Below are 18,388 nucleotides of genomic sequence, written 5' to 3' on the forward strand. Positions count from 1 at the left end.
TGTTTTTAATATTTTAGTCAGGTTTCATCGGTGTCTTTCAAATTGTGGGATTATTGGGAAATCGTTTGCATTGGAAAGTTACAAGAAACAAGTAAAATCGTGCTAAGTTCGGCCGGGCCGAATCTTACATATCCTCCACCATAGATCGCATTTGTCGAGTTCTTTTCCCGGCATCTCTTCTTAGGCAAAAATAGGATAAAAGAAAAGATTTGCTCTACTATTCGAGCGATATCAAGATACGGTCCGGTTCGGACCACAATTAAATTGTTAAAATTGTTATGTTGGAGACATGTGTAAAATGTCAGCCAATTCGAATAAGAATTGCGCCCTTTGGGGGCTTAAGAAGTAAAATAGAGAGATCGATTTTTATGGGGGCTGTATCAGACTATAGACCGATTCAGACCATAATAAACACGTATGTTGATGGTCATGAGAGGATCCGTCGTACAAAATTTCAGGCAAATCGAATAATAATTGCGACCTCGAGAAGCTCAAAAAGTCAAGTCCCCAGATCGGTTTATATGACAGCTATATCAAGTTATGGACCAATTTAAATCATACTTGCACAGTTGTTGGATATCATAACAAAATACTTCGTGCAAAATTTCATTCAAATCGGATAAGAATTGCGTCCCCTAGTGGCTCAAGAAGTCAAGATTCAAGATCGGTTTATATGGCAGCTATATCAGGTTATGGATCGATTTGAACCATATTTGACACAGTTATTAGAAGTCATAACAAAACACCTCATTCAAAATTTCATCCAAATCGGATAAGAATTGCGCCCTCTAGTGGGTCGAGATTCAAGATCAAACTGATCCGACCTATGGCAGCTATATCAATATATGAACCGATATAGCCCATTTACAGTTCCAACTGACCTACACTAATAAGCAGTATTTTCTAAAATTTCAAGCGGCTAGCCTTACTCCTTCGAAAGTTAGCGTGCTTTTGACAGACAGACGTACGGAAAGATGAATGGACATGGCTAGATCGAAGTGTCACGACGATCAAGAATATATATACTTTATGGGGTATAAGACGAATATTTCGAGGAGTTACAAACAGAATGACAAAATTAGTATACCTATGGTGGAGGGTATCAAAAATTTCAGAAAATCACATCCATGTGGTCAGATAGTTATAAGTAGTTATATAAACAGCCACGCGTTATTCGTAAAGCCAAGATCAGGAAGACCTTATATGTTATCGTCCAGAGAAGAACGCTTCATTTTGGTCACAGTGTCCCAGATTCCACAAATGTTGGCAGTTATAATAGAATATTTTTGTGTCGGATGGTCCAATAAAATGTAAGAAAAATTAATGAGGCTTTATAAGAACAAGTAAAAGTGTGCTAAGTTCGGCCAGGCCGAATCTTGGGAAGCCACCCACCACCATGGATACCGCTAAAAATCTGTCGAACCAGTAAAAATGAAAGCTTCTAGGAACAGAACAAGGATGATCGAGAGACCAGTTTACATGGGAGCTACATTAGGTTATAGACTGATTTGGACCGTATTTGGCACAGTTATTGGAAGCCGTAACAGAACACCGCATGCAAAATTTTAGCCAAATCGGGCAAAAACTGCGGCCTGTAACGACTCAAGAAGTGAAATCAGGAGATAGGTTTTATGTGTAATGATCTATATTCCATTGAAGTTTAAAGCCAAAAAAAAGTTAATATATTGGGTTGCCCAAAAAGTAATTGCGGATTTTTCATATAGTCGGCGTTGACAAATTTTTTCACAGCTTGTGACTCTGCAATTGCATTCTTTCTTCTGTCAGTTATCAGCTGCTACTTTTAGCTTGCTTTAGAAAAAAAGTGTAAAAAAAATATATTTGATAAAAGTTCTAAGTTCTAAGTTTTATTAAAAATGCATTTACTTTCTTTTAAAAAATTCATAGTGGTGGGAATATAGCCATTTTATTTGCTAGACACAAGTCTACGTAAATTTATTTTATTGACTGCACATCTGTAGCAAAATCGAAAAGAAAAACAAAAATTATTATTTTTTTAAATAAAGTGTAATTGGGGAGCTACAAAATCGGAACGCATAGAGACGTCGTTATGATTTTTTTTAGTTTATAGATAAACTTGTGCTTTGAATTATAACAGGTAAAACGCATTAAGTTCTGTCGTATCGTACTTTGGATGCCTCCCACCATGGATATATTTTCCATCCTATTTTATTATAACTCTGCTATATCTATATAGGGTCGACCTGACCACATATGCTTCAGGTACCAAAAAGCCTTATAAAGTTATAAATCAAAATTTCAGAGAAAAGGTTAACAAATGAGTCTTTTATGAGCGTAATAAAATAAATCGGCAGTTCGTACTAAACGGCAACTATATCAAATTAAGGTGTAATGCGGACCATAATACGTTTGGTATCGGTTGGCCTAGCGCAAACACTGCTTCAAATTTCTGTGAAACCAGATAATAAATGCCTATTCCAACTAGCTGTTCCAAATTTCAGCGAAATCGGCTTTCACTCGCTTAAGTCAGCAGATAGGTCTATATGGCCGCTATATCCAAGTGTGGCCTGATGTGTACCATAGTCAGTTCAGATATCAGGTGGTCCAATCTAACTCACTGTGCCAACTTTCAGTGAAATAGTGTTATAAATGCGGTTTTTGTTGGCTCAACACCCTGAATCCGCAGATCGGTCTATTTGGCAGCTATATTCAAATATGGTCTGATTTCGAACATATTCCGTCCAGATATCGGGTTCCCTATTGCAATTCACTGCTCCGAGTTTCGGTCAAATAGGGAAATAAATGCGCCTTTTATGTGCTCAAGAACCTAAATCGACAGATCCGTGTATATGGCAGCTATATCTAAATGTGGTCTGATGTGAACCATAGTTGGCTCGAATATCGGGTTGCCTTATTTAACTCAATGTTCCAAATTTCAGAAAAATTGAGTGATAAATGCGGCTTTTATGGGCTTTTGTCCTTGAATCCGCAGATGGGTCTATATGGAAGCTATATCCAAATATGACCCGATTTGGCCCGTATTGAAAAAATACTGATTTGTGCAATATCTTAAATTTTGAAGACTGTTGAGAAATTACAGCAGACGAACACACAGACGGACGGAGAGACTGACAGACACACTTACATCGTTTAATCGTCTTCGAATTTTACAACGATTTGAAATATATATACTTTGTAGGATCGTAAATTGATATTTCGATGCGCTGCAAATGACTAAATGAATATACCCCCTATACTATGGTTGTGGGTTTTAAAAAGGTCGGTACCTATTTTATATGCAAAACGGTCCAAATGGCCGAAATGCGGTACTTAATTTGCTAAAATGAGCTTTTTTTTAGTAAACCAACTGCTTCTCACACGTTTATGGCTAGGATGTAGAAACCTTTGACAGTTAGTTATTAGACACATGGGGCCACTGTGTGCTTAGAACTTGGAAATCGGTGCTTTGCTTGAGAAATTTGAGGAACAAAAAATTTATAAATTTGGTAAAGCCGTTAAGGTGTATAAGATACTCGAATGGGGACTGACACATCATTTATCGCATCTACATAACACACATTATATCATCTTTAAGATACAAAAATGAAAATAAAACCAACTGAAAGATAAAAATCATGGAGGTTATGATGTTACATTTTTTTTAAAAAATGTAAAACTTTGATTTTTTTCGGAATTTTCAAGTTATAATGCTAAAAACTTTTGGTTTGAAGGAACAATCTGCATCGATTGAGTAAACGTAGAACACTGTGCAACGTGGCGCAGAGGAAGCATGTCGTAACATCGAATGAAATGTATTGTACAGAGTTTATTGTGCAGATAAGCCGAAACCACATAACTGTAATACTGAATTCGCTTAAGTGAAATATCGGTTAATTGAAAATACCTCTAATTGACAAAATGGAATGTTCATGAGAAAAGTTGCATTTGCAGTACGTCGACGTGAAAATTCCATTTCACTCTAGCTTTATAGCATAACTGAAAGTGAATTCCACTTCAAACTACGCTTAACTGAAAATCACATATAAATGAAATAATATTTCATTTGATGTTTCCGGTTTTGACCGTAAAATCTGAACAGATTTTCTCTAAACCCAAAAGCTTATGTTAACGTGGAGGTTACATGTGTTATCGAATCAGCACGAAATTTGCATATGTTAAAGACAGAGGCTATTAATTTTGGTAGAAATCGGTTCAGATTTAGTTACTCCCATATATAATTCGCCCGATTTACACTTATAAGGGCGAAGATACTATAATTTTCAAGGGATTTGAATGAAATTCGTTATGGAATATTGTATTACTCATCTGAAAGACAATGTCAAATTTCATCAAAATCGGTTCAGATTTGGATATAGTTCCCAATATAGTTTTCAACCTACAGAAATTACAGCACAATAATTCAATTTAGTCTATTGTCTTTATATGGGAGATATATCTAAATCTAAACCGATTTTAAATTTGGCAGAGGCTTCTAGATGAGTAATAAAACACTCATACCAAATTTCCTGCGGATCGGTTAAAAAATGGGGCAACCACGACAAATTAAGTGAAAATCAGACGTTATACATGTATGGGAGCTATATCTAAATCTGAAACGATTTTCATCCGATTTTTCACCAAAATTAAAAGCCTTTGTTCCTACGCTAAAAAAGTGATATGTGTAAAATTTCATGATGATTGGATAACAAATGCGATCTCCACGTTAGTTACAAAAAACAAATAAGAGCGTGCAAAGTTCGAAGGAGTAAAGCTGGCCGCTTGTAATTTTGCATAAATACCTCTTATTAGGGTAGATCGGTTGGTATTGTAAATGGGACGAACAGGTCCATGTTTTGATATAGATGCCATATAAACCGATCCTGGGTCTTGACTTCTTGAGCCTCTAGAGGGTGCAATTCTCGTCCGATTTAACTGAAATTGTGAACGTAGTGTTTTGGTATCACTTCCAACAATTGTGTTCAGTATGATTTAAACCGGTTCTTAATCTGGTATAGCTGTCATATAAACCAATCTTGGATATTGACTTCGTAAGCCAATAGAGCGCGCAATTCTCATACGATTTGGCTGAAATTTTGCATAAGGTGTTTTGTAATGACTTCCAATAACTGTGCTAAGTTATTGGAAGTAATAGCTCGGTACAGAACCTGATATAGTTGCCATATAAACCGATTTGGGATTTTGACTTCTTGAGCCTCTAGAGGGCGGAATTCTCACCCGATTTGGCAGAAATTTTTTACAACGGCTTCTCTCAAGACTTTCAACATACGTGTCTAATATGGTTGAAATCGGTCAATAGCTTGATACAGCTCCCATATAAACCTATTTCTCGATTTTGCTTCTTGAGTCCTTACAAGGCGCAATTCTTATCCGAATGAACTGAAATATTACACAATGACTTCTACAAAGTTCAGCATTCATCTATGGTCCGAATCAGACTATAACTTGATATAGCTCTAATAGTATAACAGTTCTTACTCAATATTCTTTGTTTGCCTAAAAAGAGATACCGCGCATAGAACTCGAGAAATGCGATCAATGGTGGAGGGTATATAAGATTCGGCCCGGCCGAACTTAGCACGCTTTTACTTGTTATTACTTTCTCTGTCAAGTAACAACAGACATACTTAAGCAAATAGGACTGAGCTCTTATTATTTACTTCTTGCACTTAAATTACAAAGACTTTTTTATGGTAAGAATTTTATATTTTTTTCATAATTTTATTATATATTAATCTGTGTTAAAAAAAATATGAATTCAGATTTGGTTGTATATCTAAATTTATGACCGGTAAAAATTTCAACCATTAAAGCCAACCCGAAATCATGCGCCCAGTAACAGTCGATTTGCCACGATCTCCACCGGCCGCTGCACTACTTTGGCCAAGATTTGTTTTTGGTTTTTTGTCTTCAGCTTTTTTGTCGGATTTCTTGTCATCAGGTTTCTTGTCTTCGGGTTTTTTGTCATCTGGTTTCTTCTCATCGGATTTTTTGTCATCGGGTTTCTTGTCATCTGGTTTTTTGTCACCTGATTTTATGTCTTCAGGTTTTTTATCGGTGGGTTTTTTGTCTTCGGGTTTTTTATCATCGGTTTTCTTCTCAGCGGTTTTTTTATCTTCGCCATCGGTGGGCTTTGCTGAACTATCAGCTGGAGGTTTAGTGGCATCGCTTGCAGGTTTTGCATTGGCGTCAGGTTTACCCGGAGCCGAAGGAGCAGCTCCTTTGGCAGGTCCAGCTGGACTTGGGGCGGGCTTAGCACTTTCCTCCTTCTTTGCACCAGCTGCTGGCGGTTTTGAGGTTTCGCCAGGTTTGGTCACTCCAGGTTTAGCTGCTGAGCCCTCTGGTTTATTAGGTGGGGCTGGTCCACCGCCAGGTTTGGGTGCAGCGTTAGGTGCAGGTGGCTTAGATTTATCGGCCGTTGGTGGTGGTTTCGCATCTTCCTTTTTGTTGGCATCTGGGGGTTTTGCTATTTCTGCTTTTTTTGTCTGCAAAAGCGAAAAGTGACAAAATGAGATTACAATAATAATAAAAACACGTAGTCGAACATTTTTTACAGAACATTTAATATGTATGAAAGATTCGACTTAATTTTTTTTTAAATTAGTTTTTTTTTTACAAATTTCCAATCCAAGTACTGAATCGAAACGGATTGCTGACAAAATGTGCTGTGTATATATATGTATGTATATATTTACCTTAACATTATAGCTAGAATTAAAAAAAACACACATACAAATAAAGCATGCTAAATTCGGCCAGACCGAATCTCATGTACACTTCACCATGAAACGCATTAGTGAAGATCTTTGCCCGATATCTCTCTCTAGGCAAACAAAGTATGGTGGATAAGAACTACTATGATATTGGGGCTATATCAGGTTATGGACCTAGTCGGGCCATACTTGGCTTGGATATTGGATACCACAGTAGATGTCAATTTCAGCCAAATCGGCTTAGAGGGGCTATGCGTATTTTGTACGCATGGGAGAAGTCGGTGTGCAAAATATCAGCCAAATCAGACAAGAACTGACTGCGGTCTCTATGGTTTATATGGGAGCTGTATCAAGCCTTAGACCGATTCAGAGCATACTTGTTGCATGTCATAGTACAAAATTTCAGTCGAATTGGATAATTGCTCAATAGGGGCACAATAATAATCGGGAGTTCGGTTTATATGAGAGCTATATCAAAACATGGACCTATATAGCCCATTTACAATCCCAACTGACCTACACTAATAGGAACTATTTGTGCAAAATACAACTTGCTTTGCGGAGACAGATGAATCGACTTAAAATGTCATGACAATCAAGAATATTCTTTATGGTGTCTAAGACCAATGTTTCGATGTGTTACGGAATGACGAGGTTAGTATACTCCCATGCTAAGGTGGAGAGTATAAAAAAATGTGGAAAAAGAAAATATTTTGCATTTTAAATCTGGCTACAAATGAGCCTATTACAGTACAAACAAAAATTCGTTTAGGATTTTTTTTCTCGGACCCGGGAAAACATCTCAGTTCTATACATGGAAGACATGCAAGACAAAGTACTACTTTTTTATCTCCCCCGAGTTTTGGCTTATGAGACGTTCTCTGGAAAAAAACTTAAAAAAGTGATAATGTTTTCGGTAAATATATATATTTTACACCCATAGAAAATAGTCTGCTGATATTAGCAAATACTGCTGATATTAAAATAAAAATTTTCCACTTTTAAATGGAACCATACAAAAATGTTGAACTTCTAAACATCTATTAAAACATTTGCTAAATACTTATATACATTTTTGGAAATTTTAGGCTTAATTTTTATACCCACCAACTAAGGATGGGGGTATATACATTTTGTTATTCCGTTTGCAGCACATCGAAATATACATTTCCGACCTTATAAAGTATATATATTCTTGATCAGCGTAAAAATCTAAGACGATCTAGCCATGTCCGTCCGTCCGTCTGTCGAAATCATGTTACAGTCTTTAAAAATTGAGATATTGAGCTGAAACTTTGCACAGATTCTTTTTTTTGTCCATAAGCAAGTTAAGTTCGAAGATGGTCTATATCGGACTGTATCTTGAATATAGCCCCATATAGACCGATCAACCGATTTAGGGTCTTAGGCCCATAAAAGGCGAATTTATTATTTTATTTGGCCAAAATTTGGGACAGTGAGTTGGGTCAGGCTCTTCAACATGCTTCTTCAATTTGGCCCAGATCGGTCCAGATTTGGATATTGCTGCCATGTAGACCGATCTCTCGATTTAAGGTTTTGGGCCCATAAAATGAGCATTTATTGTCCTATGTCGCCGAAATTTTGGGAAGGTGGGTTGCTTAAGGACTATCGACATCCTTCTTCAATTTGGCTCAAATCGGTTCAAATTTGAATATAGCTGCCATATAGACCGATCTCTCGATTTAGGGTTTTTGGCCCACAAAAGGCGCATTTATTTTCGGATGTCGCCGAAATTTGGGACGGTAAGATATGCAAGGCTCTTCGACATTTTTCTGCAACTTGGCCCAAATCGGAACATATTTCGATATAGCTGCTATGGGGCTTAAGGTTTGCAGTTTTCACAGGATTTTGACGAAAGGTGGTTTACATATGTACCCGAGGGGGTGGGTATCCAAAGTTTGGCCCCGCCGAACTTAACGCCTTTTTACCTGTTATATTCTCTTTTAACGGCATAACCTTTTGCCAAGAATTCGGAAATTCAAGTATAGTGGTTAAATAACTTGCTTTAGAGGGCTATATTTAAAAATATTTTAAACTAGAATATTTGTAAAAAAATATATATTAAAGTGCAATTTTAAAATAACAAAAATATATTTTTTTTCTCAAAAAATATTTGAAAAGTCAAATTAAGTCAACAAATATTCTTAAAAACTTTTGCATGTTACCTGTCCTCGTTTCATGGTTTTTCTCCTCTCATCCGTTGTTTCTACAGATTGTTCTGTCTGTTGGTCTGTCTGCTGTTCTGTTGCAGTTTCATCAGCCTCCAACTTCTTTTTCATAAATTTAACATAGGCTACTCTTGTTGCTCTGCTCACATCGGTCAGATTGGGATTATATTCTAGTGGGAGGAAGGGATAATTTTTAAAAGTTTTGATTACCCCTTCAAGGTGCTAGATTTACTACCCACCAATAAGTGTACTTTGATCCATCCGGAGGCCTTCGTTAGCAGTTTCTATTATGTGGCGTCTGAGACTTCGTTGTGAGAGACGTTTCATGGAGGAGCGTTTGGTACCGATTGGATTTGATCCCAATGTATTTTTACGCATAATAGCATTCCAGTCTTTTTCACTAAAAATTTGCATTATGAGACAGAAGTTCATAAAATATTCCTTGTACGGTATGGTAGATGCAACTCTTACCCTTTTTGTGCTTTCCTTTTGTTCATGGCCTTTGCTATAGATGTGAAAATATCAGTTCCTTCAGTCATTTCTTCTTTGATATTTTCGACAAAGCCTATTTGGAAATCTTTAAGAATACGTCGCTCCATGACCTTTCCTTTTTTATTGACGGCGGCTAAAAATGTGAAACAAAGAGAATTGGTGGGCTGACATTGGTTGAGGCACAAGGTGATAATGATCCCAGATATCCTTCATACACCATGGGCGATGGCATATGGGCGAGTGTGTTCGTAGTAGTGCAAAATACTTACCCGCTGTTTTCTTTTCAATATCCGGTACTTCGTAGTTGTTGTTTTGGAAAATCTCCAACAGTTCGAAACGCAGTGAGCTAATGTCCTGACGCACTTCAATGATGTCATCTTCAGTGATGCCAAAATCGTCACGGCGTTTTTGTTCAGCTGTGACATAGCGTCGTATTAAAAGCTTCATTACTTTCTCATGCAGAGCCATAGCCTTTTCCATAGATTTACGCTGGGTTGCATTAATTGCAATGCATGGGAGAGAAACAAAAACATAGTTTGTCAAAGTAGAGATAGACTTCAAATAAAATGTCAATTACTAAGAAGGAGTGTACGGTGCTGGAAACGACTCATATATACAACCGTATTCTGTATTATTTGTATAAACTATTAGTAGCCTTCTTTTAATGGTTTTTGTTTTTGTCCACAACTTTTGACTTACCATAAAACTTTTTGATCGCTTGCGAGACACCTTTCCAAATGCTTTCTTCAATAGTTTCACAGACGGAACCATATTAAATGGTGGAGGCACAGTGCCGCCATCTTCGAAATAGCTTATCCATAATTGGGAACGGGCAAATTTCCATTCAACATCGGCACGTTCAGAAATGATTTGATAGGAGTTGGACATCATGGCAATCAACATATTGAGCAATACGATTATATTGATTACCGAGTAAGAGCCAAACATCAATAGGGCCCAGAAGCGAGTAAAGCTCTTGATACCTGCTAAATCGAACGAGACCAGATCAACCAAACCGAATGAAGCCCAGAAAAGGGATTGTGAGGTTTCAAAAAGGCTGGCAAGAAAAAGATGAAGAAATCACTGAATCTTTAAGGGAATCCCCAGAGCAACTTAAACCTACTTGGAAAATCTTCTCCATATTGTACAGGCTTTTTCCTGGTCATCAAAATCAGCAACATCTGGATGTAAGTGATAACATTTGCGTTGTTCCAATTCAGCGTAGTACCACAGCAATTGATTGAGACCACAGCCAAAGGCAAACAGCACCAAGGTGTAGATAAAGAAGAACTTTATGATATCGATTATCATGCGGCCCAAGGATACTTGCAGAGGTCCCAAATGAGGATTTATGGAGAATATGTGCACTAGCTTCAAGTAGGAAAATACCATGCCCGCAGCAAAGGCGCCCTCGGAAAGCAACATCGGATCGAAGGGATGCCAATGTTCTCGCGGAAAATAAGGGTCTAAGTTACGGAACCATAAATCACGCTGTCATTTATAAAGAGAGAGCACAAATAAAACAAAAGCTTTTCCATTTTTCAATTCGAATTTGAACTCACATGAACTACAATCCAAGCTGTAGCTCTACAAAGTATCCATGTAACATAAAACATATTGGATATAAAATCAACTATATTCCAGAGATCCGCAATATACTCGAAGATCCCATCGGAGTATAAAGCCTTTAATTCGCCAAAAACTAAACCTGGGTGGATTTGATAAATGAGACAGTGACATATCTATATACTTACATTTTATCTTTACTTACTGCCAATGTATGTGATGATACCCAATTCAATTGGTCCCGGCAATGATCCTCTTTCATGTTTTCTCCAATCCTCCAACATTTCCAACATCCAAGGGAAAGCCAATAGTTCAAACATAATCGGCACAATACGCAAAGAAGCGGCACCCAAGAGCACTAAAAGTCAATTTAAACAATGGTATACCGATTAGTTGAGGTCATACAAATCCTTGAATGGGGGCGAAAATTTTGAGTAAATACGAAGGGTATCGGAGGCCACTGTAGCGCAGAGGTTAACATGTCCGCCTATGGCGCTGATTGCTTGGGTTCGAATCCTGGCAGAACCATCAGAAAAATTTTCAACGGTGGTTATCCCCTCCTAATGCTGGCGACATTTGTGAGGTACTTTACCATGTAAAAACTTCTCCCCAAAGAGGTGTCGCTCCGTGGCACGCCATTCGGACTCGGCTTTAAAAAGGAGGTCCATTATCATTGAGAAGTTTGCCCCTGTTCCTTAGTGGAATGTTCATGGGCAAAATTTGTATTTGTATTTGGGAGGCTGAAATACCGAATTCTTCAACCTCAGCCTTATTTGTGTCCATGCCGCGACGGAAGACAAGGACAAGCAGACCAAGGATATTTTCTATGAGCGCCTAGAGATAGAATACGACCGCTGCCCCGGCCATTATATTAAAATCGATTTTAATGCAAAGAAAGGAAAGGAAAATATCTTTGGACCAATAGTCGGAAAATTAAGCCTGCACGAAGAAACTTCGCTAAGGCTAATAGATTTCGCCACGGCAAAGAACATGGTAGTTAGCAGCACCAGATTTCAACATCGACGGATTTACACGGCGACATGGTTGTCATGGTTGTTAGATGTACGGTCGATCCGAGGAGCGATATCAGATTCGGATCATTACCTTGTTGCAGCAATGGTTCGCACCCGGCTGAGTATGGCGAAAAAAGTACGATCTGACATTGTACGGAAGCAGGACTTTGCAAAGCTGCAGATGGCAACGGCACTCGACTGTCCCAACTGCTTGATGAAAGCTCTCCTTGTCCCGATGATATAACGGAGCAGGCGCAAACCATTGTCGACTCCATGGAAAATGGCGCGAAATACCCAAGAAACCCATGGTACGACCAAGAGTGTCGAGATACTACTGAAGCCAAGAATGTGGCATACAGAGCAACTCTTCAATCAATTAAAACTCGCCAGATGATGGAGTGGCATCGAGAGAAAAGGAGAGACGAGAAATCCCTATTCCGCAGAAAGAAGAAGCAAATGGAAAGACGTGAGTGTGGGTGAATTGAGATCTACAGGAGTCAAAATGAAGTCCGGAAATTCTACCAAAGAATCAAACACCAAACCTTTGGCTTTGGTAAAGGCACATCCTCCTGACAAAGATAGTGTGCTGAGGATATGGTAACAACATTTTACCAAGCTTCTAGTATCCGACGATGGCGGCGAAGAGGATATCGCAGAACCAATCAATGATGATGATATAGCATGTTTACCTCCTAGTCAGAATGAGTTCCAAGTAGCAGTGACCCGACTAAAGAACAACAAGGCAGCAGGAGCCGACGGGTTACCCGCTGAAATATTTAAGACCGGAGGCGACGCGCTGATAAGGCGTATGCATCAGCTTATCTGCGCAATCTGGCTAGAAGAACGCATACCCGATTATTGGAACCACAGCATTCTATGTCCCGTACACAAGAAAGAAGATAAGACGGAATGTGCCAACTACAGAGTTATAAGTCTCCTCCCCATCGCATACAATATACTCTCGAGCGTACTGTGTGAAAGATTAAAACCTAAAGTCAATGAGATAATTGGGCCCTATCAATGCGGCTTGAGACCTGGTAAATCTACAATGGACCAGATATTCACACTGCGCCAAATCCTGGAAAAGACCAGAGAAGGACAAATCAACACCAACCATCTCTTTGTTGACTACAAAGCCGCTTTCGATCGCCCTTTACGTTCTAAGTTATTTCAAGCCATATCTGAGTTTGGTATCCCTGCAAAATTAATAAGACTCTGCAGGATGACACTTGCTGATATACGTTCCTCAAATTTTTAACCACGATCAAGAACGCACGCACTTTGCAGGTCCGAAAGAAAATTAATGTATGCGTTTCAACTCGAATGACTAAATCTTTTCTGTGGTGTTCGGTATAAAACCCTATTTATTCCAAATTTGTTGAAAAGACAAATCCAAACTTACTTAAAAACACCATATAAGAACAGGAATGCGATATGAATTTAACAAAAGGTTTCTTCATAAATTTTCCAGCATCCGATTCCGGGCACATTAAGTAGTTCATGCTGTTGATGGGAAACATGCATCCCAGTTTAACTACCTCTATGATTTGTTGAGATGCCGTCTTTCGTCGAAAACCTGGCAGACCTTCGTACCAAATTGCGGCCAGTAACTGCTGTACGTTGGGATGGGATACAAACTGGACAAAATAGAATAAAGCATATTAAATTGATTAAATACTTTATATACATGTTATCAATGAAAATATTAGGTTAAACTTAAATGTTAAGAAATTTCTTGGCAAGTCATCAATAAGAGCTTGATTTACTTACTTCAACTCATTAGAGCGGCAAGTTATTCAATTCAAACCAATGGACTTAGATTTTTAAAATTAAAACCCAAACCTTTCTTTGTTTTACTCACACACGCTCATAACAACTCCTTTCATGAGATGGTATTCCTGGCAAAAACTTTCATATCTCAATTTTACTACTCGAAATATTCGTCTGAGACCCCCCATGAGACCCCATAAAGTATATATATTCATGATCGTCGTGACATTTTATGTCGATCTAGTCATGTCCGTCCGCCTGTCCGTCCGCCCGTCTGTCTGTCGAAAGCACGCAAACTTTCGAAGAAGTAAAGCTAGCCGCTTGAAATTTTGCACAAATACTTTTTATTAGTGTAGGTCAGTTGGGATTGTAAATGGGCCATATCGGTCCATGCTTTGGTATAGCTGTCATATAAAACGATCATAGGTCTTGACTTCTTGAGTCTAGAGACTCCAGAAGTCAAGGGCGAAATTCTCGTCCGATTTGACTGAAATTCTGCAAGTGGTGTTTTGGTATCACTTCCAACAACTGCGCTAAGTATGGTTTAAATCCGTCCATGTTTTGATATAGCTGCCATATAAACTGATCTTGGGTCTTGACTTCTTGAGCCTCTAGAGTGCGCAATTCTTATCAGATTGAAATGAAATTTTGCAAGACGTGTTTTGTTATGATATCAAACAACTATGTCAAGTATGATTCAAATCGGTTCATATCCTAATATAGCTGCCATATAAACTATGGCAGCTATATCAGTCGCAATTCTTGGATATCATAAAAAGTATTTTATTATGATATCCAACAACTGTGCCAAGTTTGGTTTGAATCGGTTCATATTCTGATATAGCTGTCATATAAACCAATCTTGGGTCTTGACTTCTTGAGCCTCTAGAGTGCGCAATTCTTATCCGATTGGAATGAAATTTTGCACGACGTGTTTTGTTATGATATCCAACGACTGCGCCAAGTATGGTTCAAATCGGTCCATAACCTGATATAGATGTCATTTAAACCGATCTTGGGTCTAGACTTCTTGAACGTTAGTCGGGAATTTGCAACATTTTGATGTAAAAGTCACTTCGTTTATGGTAAAACCTTTAGGATCTTCTTCTTCTGTGTTAAAGGATTGTTCTATTATGTGACAATTCAAAAATTTTCTAAGTCAAAAATATTTTGTTTTCAGCAAAAAATGCTTTGTTATACGAAAAGGCCAATAGTTTACTTGTGTCTCTTCCATTTGGCAGAGAATAGGAGGGCGTTAGAGTCCTGATGCGCAAGTTCAATTGTTTAATTTTTGTTTTTTTTTTCATTGAGAAATAGTCGGTCTGTCAGCAGTCGTACCACCAAAGGAGATTATTTGTCGAAAATTTCGTTTATTGCTAATGAATTATTTTTTTGCTAGTTCGACCATACCCAACATATACACTCCCTTATCACTCCGAGCGTCATAATCATCAGATCGTCCCGATTTCCTCTCTATAAATTCTAACGCTTTAAAAGTGATATTTTGCCGAAGAAAACTTACCGTTTTTTGTTTGAAACGAACAGCCAGCTTCAATCTGTCCAATGTTTGCCTCTTTCCTGGTGTCCAGATTTCGTTTGATGGCTCATGATTGTAGTTTAGCATAACTTCCAATTCAGTCGATGTTCTGACATGATCCAGCAGTGACGTTGCAAACTGTTGTACTCCAAGTCTCATTTCCTGCAAAACATGACTAAGTTAAACCTTTTACTTGGAAAAAATATGTTAACAACAACGGTGTTAATTTCAGACTGGTAAAACATTGGATACTTATCACCATTGACACATCTCTGAATATATATAGTTTCTTATGGGCCAAAGACTCTAAGTCGAGGAATTGGACTATTGGAAACTATATTTAAACCTGGAAAGATCTGGGTCAAATTAAAAAAAAAAAAAATATTTAAGGGCCTAATTAAACCTGTCCCAAATTTCAGCGAAATCGGACAATTAATACGCCTTTTGTGGGCCCAAGACCTTAAATAGAGAGATCGGTCTATATGGCAGCTATATCCAATTTTGGACCGATCTGGGCCACATTGAAGATGGATGTCGAAGGGCCGAACACAACTTAATGCCTCTATGGGGGTTATATCAAGATATAGTCCGATGGACATGGACAAGAAAAAGACAGTTTCAGCTCAATATCTCCATCTATTTTTAAAGACTATAGTGTGATATCAACAGGCAGACGGACGGCCATGTCCAGATCGTCTTGGATTTTTACGACGATCAAGAATATGTATGCTTTAAAGGGTCGGAAATGGATATTTCGATGTGTTGCAAACGGAATGACAAAAAGGGGATATATCCATTTTGTGGTGGGTATAAAAATACCGCATGCGACTGTGGTCGATTGTCGAAAAGTTAAATAACCGTATCGAAGAGTTAAATAACCACCATAGCGCAGAAGAGTTATATTATGGTCTGGTCTGCCATACCTGGTATATCATACCATAATATATAGGTTAAGATTTTGATATATGTAGGTTTTTATATTCCCACACTTGATTTGGCGTTAACATGGACAGGGTGAGGACATAATTTGCAAATTTGCCTACGAACATTCCACTAAGGAACAGGGGCAAACTTCTCATATAGCAATGAGTGCAGTCCGATTCAAGATTTAAATTCAATGAAAAGGGCCCACCTTTTTGAAGTCGAGTCCGGACGGCGCACAGTGTTGCCTCTTCATACATTCGTTAGACAAAAATAGTTTGAGTTTACTTTATTCTTGAATTATGTTTTCCGTTTTACTGATTTCTGGCGTTTATGTTAATTTTTGAGGATTTGGTGTATTCGAGGGACTATAGTAGATCGCACGAAATACTGTGACCTCTTATATTTATTCCAAATATGGTTCAATATAGCATCCATACAAACCGAACTCTAGATTTGACATCTTGAGAACCTACAGAAAACAAGTTTTATCCAAATATTAAACATCGAAATATCAATTTCCGACCCTACTTTACTTATATTTCGGATCGTCGTAAAATTTTAAGACGATTTAACGATGTCCGTGTGTCTGTCCGTCTATCTGTCTGTCTGTAATCACTCTACAACCTTCAAAAATTGAGAGTTCTTGAACGGGCCAAATCGGACCATTTTTGGGTACAGCTGCTATATAGACCGCTGAAATTTTAAACAGTGAGTAGCTTAATGCTTTCCGACATCTGACCCAAATATGGTCCATATCGAACTATATTTATATATAGCTACCATATTTACCGATCTGCCGATAAAGGGTCTGAAGCCAAAAGCTTTATTTATTTCCCGATTTCGCTGAAATTTGAAACATTGAGAAGTTTTACGCCTTCTAACAGAGGACACAAATATGGTTCAAATCGGACTATATTTAGAAATAGCTGCCATATAGTCCGATATCCCGATTAAGGGTCTGAAGCCCATAAAAGCTTTATGTTTTTTATCGATCTTAACAAGCATTTGCTTGTTTCTTACTCGTTTTTTATACCCACCACCGTAGGATGGGGGGTAAATTCATTTAGTCTTTCCGTTTGCAACACATCGAAATATCAATTTCCGACCCTACAAAGTATATATATTTCGGATCGTCGTAAAATTTTAAGACGATTTAACGATGTCCGTATGTCTGTCAGTCTATCTGTCTGTCCGTCCGTTTGTTGTAATCACTCTACAACCTTCAAAAATTGAGATATTCAGCTGAAACTTGGCACAGATACGACTTTTTGATGCACGTTGGTTGAGTTCTTGAACGGGCCAAATCGGACCATTTTTGGGTACAGCTGCTATATAGACCGCTGAAATTTTAAACAGTGAGTAGCTTAATGCTTTCCGACATCTGACCCAAATATGGTCCATATCGAACTATATTTATATATAGCTACCATATTTACCGATCTGCCGATAAAGGGTCTGAAGCCCATAAAAGCTTTATTTATTTCCCGATTTCGCTGAAATTTGAAACATTGAGAAGTTTTACGCCTTCTAACAGAGGACACAAATATGGTTCAAATCGGACTATATTTAGAAATAGCTGCCATATAGTCCGATATCCCGATTAAGGGTCTGAAGCCCATAAAAGCTTTATGTTTTTTATCGATCTTAACAAGCATTTGCTTGTTTCTTACTCGTTTTTTATACCCACCACCGTAGGATGGGGGGTAAATTCATTTAGTCTTTCCATTTGCAACACATCGAAATATCAATTTCCGACCCTACAAAGTATATATATTTCGGATCGTCGTAAAATTTTAAGACGATTTAACGATGTCCGTATGTCTGTCAGTCTATCTGTCTGTCCGTCCGTTTGTTGTAATCACTCTACAACCTTCAAAAATTGAGATATTCAGCTGAAACTTGGCACAGATACGACTTTTTGATGCACGTTGGTCGAGTTCTTGAACGGGCCAAATCGGACCATATTTGGATTAAGCTGCTATATAGACCGCAGAAATTTTAAACAGTGAGCAGCTTAATGCTTTCCGACATCTGACCCAAATATGGTCCATATCGAACTATATTTATATATAGCTACCATATTTACCGATCTGCCGATAAAGGGTCTGAAACCCATAAAAGCTTTATTTATTTCCCGATTTCGCTGAAATTTGAAACATTGAGAAGCTTTACGCCTTCTAACAGAGG

The 18,388-nt window shown here is 38.0% G+C and overlaps 1 protein-coding gene across 3 annotated transcripts in view; it reads right to left on the reverse strand.

Annotated features, from left to right (window-relative positions):
• Positions 1-5,697: 5,697 nt before the first annotated feature.
• LOC106087191 (transient receptor potential protein) overlaps positions 5,698-18,388 on the reverse strand; it is a 36,637-nt gene continuing 23,946 nt past the window's right edge. For all 3 annotated transcript variants that reach the window (XM_059362489.1, XM_059362490.1, XM_059362488.1), the window contains exons 6-16: positions 15,263-15,439; positions 13,373-13,607; positions 11,163-11,315; positions 10,954-11,099; positions 10,515-10,882; positions 10,091-10,448; positions 9,661-9,880; positions 9,371-9,524; positions 9,139-9,299; positions 8,897-9,069; positions 5,698-6,482 (exon numbers count right to left, since the gene is read on the reverse strand). In XM_059362489.1, the coding sequence (XP_059218472.1) occupies positions 5,805-6,482; positions 8,897-9,069; positions 9,139-9,299; positions 9,371-9,524; positions 9,661-9,880; positions 10,091-10,448; positions 10,515-10,882; positions 10,954-11,099; positions 11,163-11,315; positions 13,373-13,607; positions 15,263-15,439 (2,823 nt within the window). In that variant the 3' untranslated portion in view covers positions 5,698-5,804. The remainder of the gene's footprint in view (positions 6,483-8,896; positions 9,070-9,138; positions 9,300-9,370; positions 9,525-9,660; positions 9,881-10,090; positions 10,449-10,514; positions 10,883-10,953; positions 11,100-11,162; positions 11,316-13,372; positions 13,608-15,262; positions 15,440-18,388) is intronic.

Source organism: Stomoxys calcitrans, chromosome 2 (assembly GCF_963082655.1).
Source record: "Stomoxys calcitrans chromosome 2, idStoCalc2.1, whole genome shotgun sequence".
Taxonomy (NCBI): domain Eukaryota; kingdom Metazoa; phylum Arthropoda; class Insecta; order Diptera; family Muscidae; genus Stomoxys; species Stomoxys calcitrans.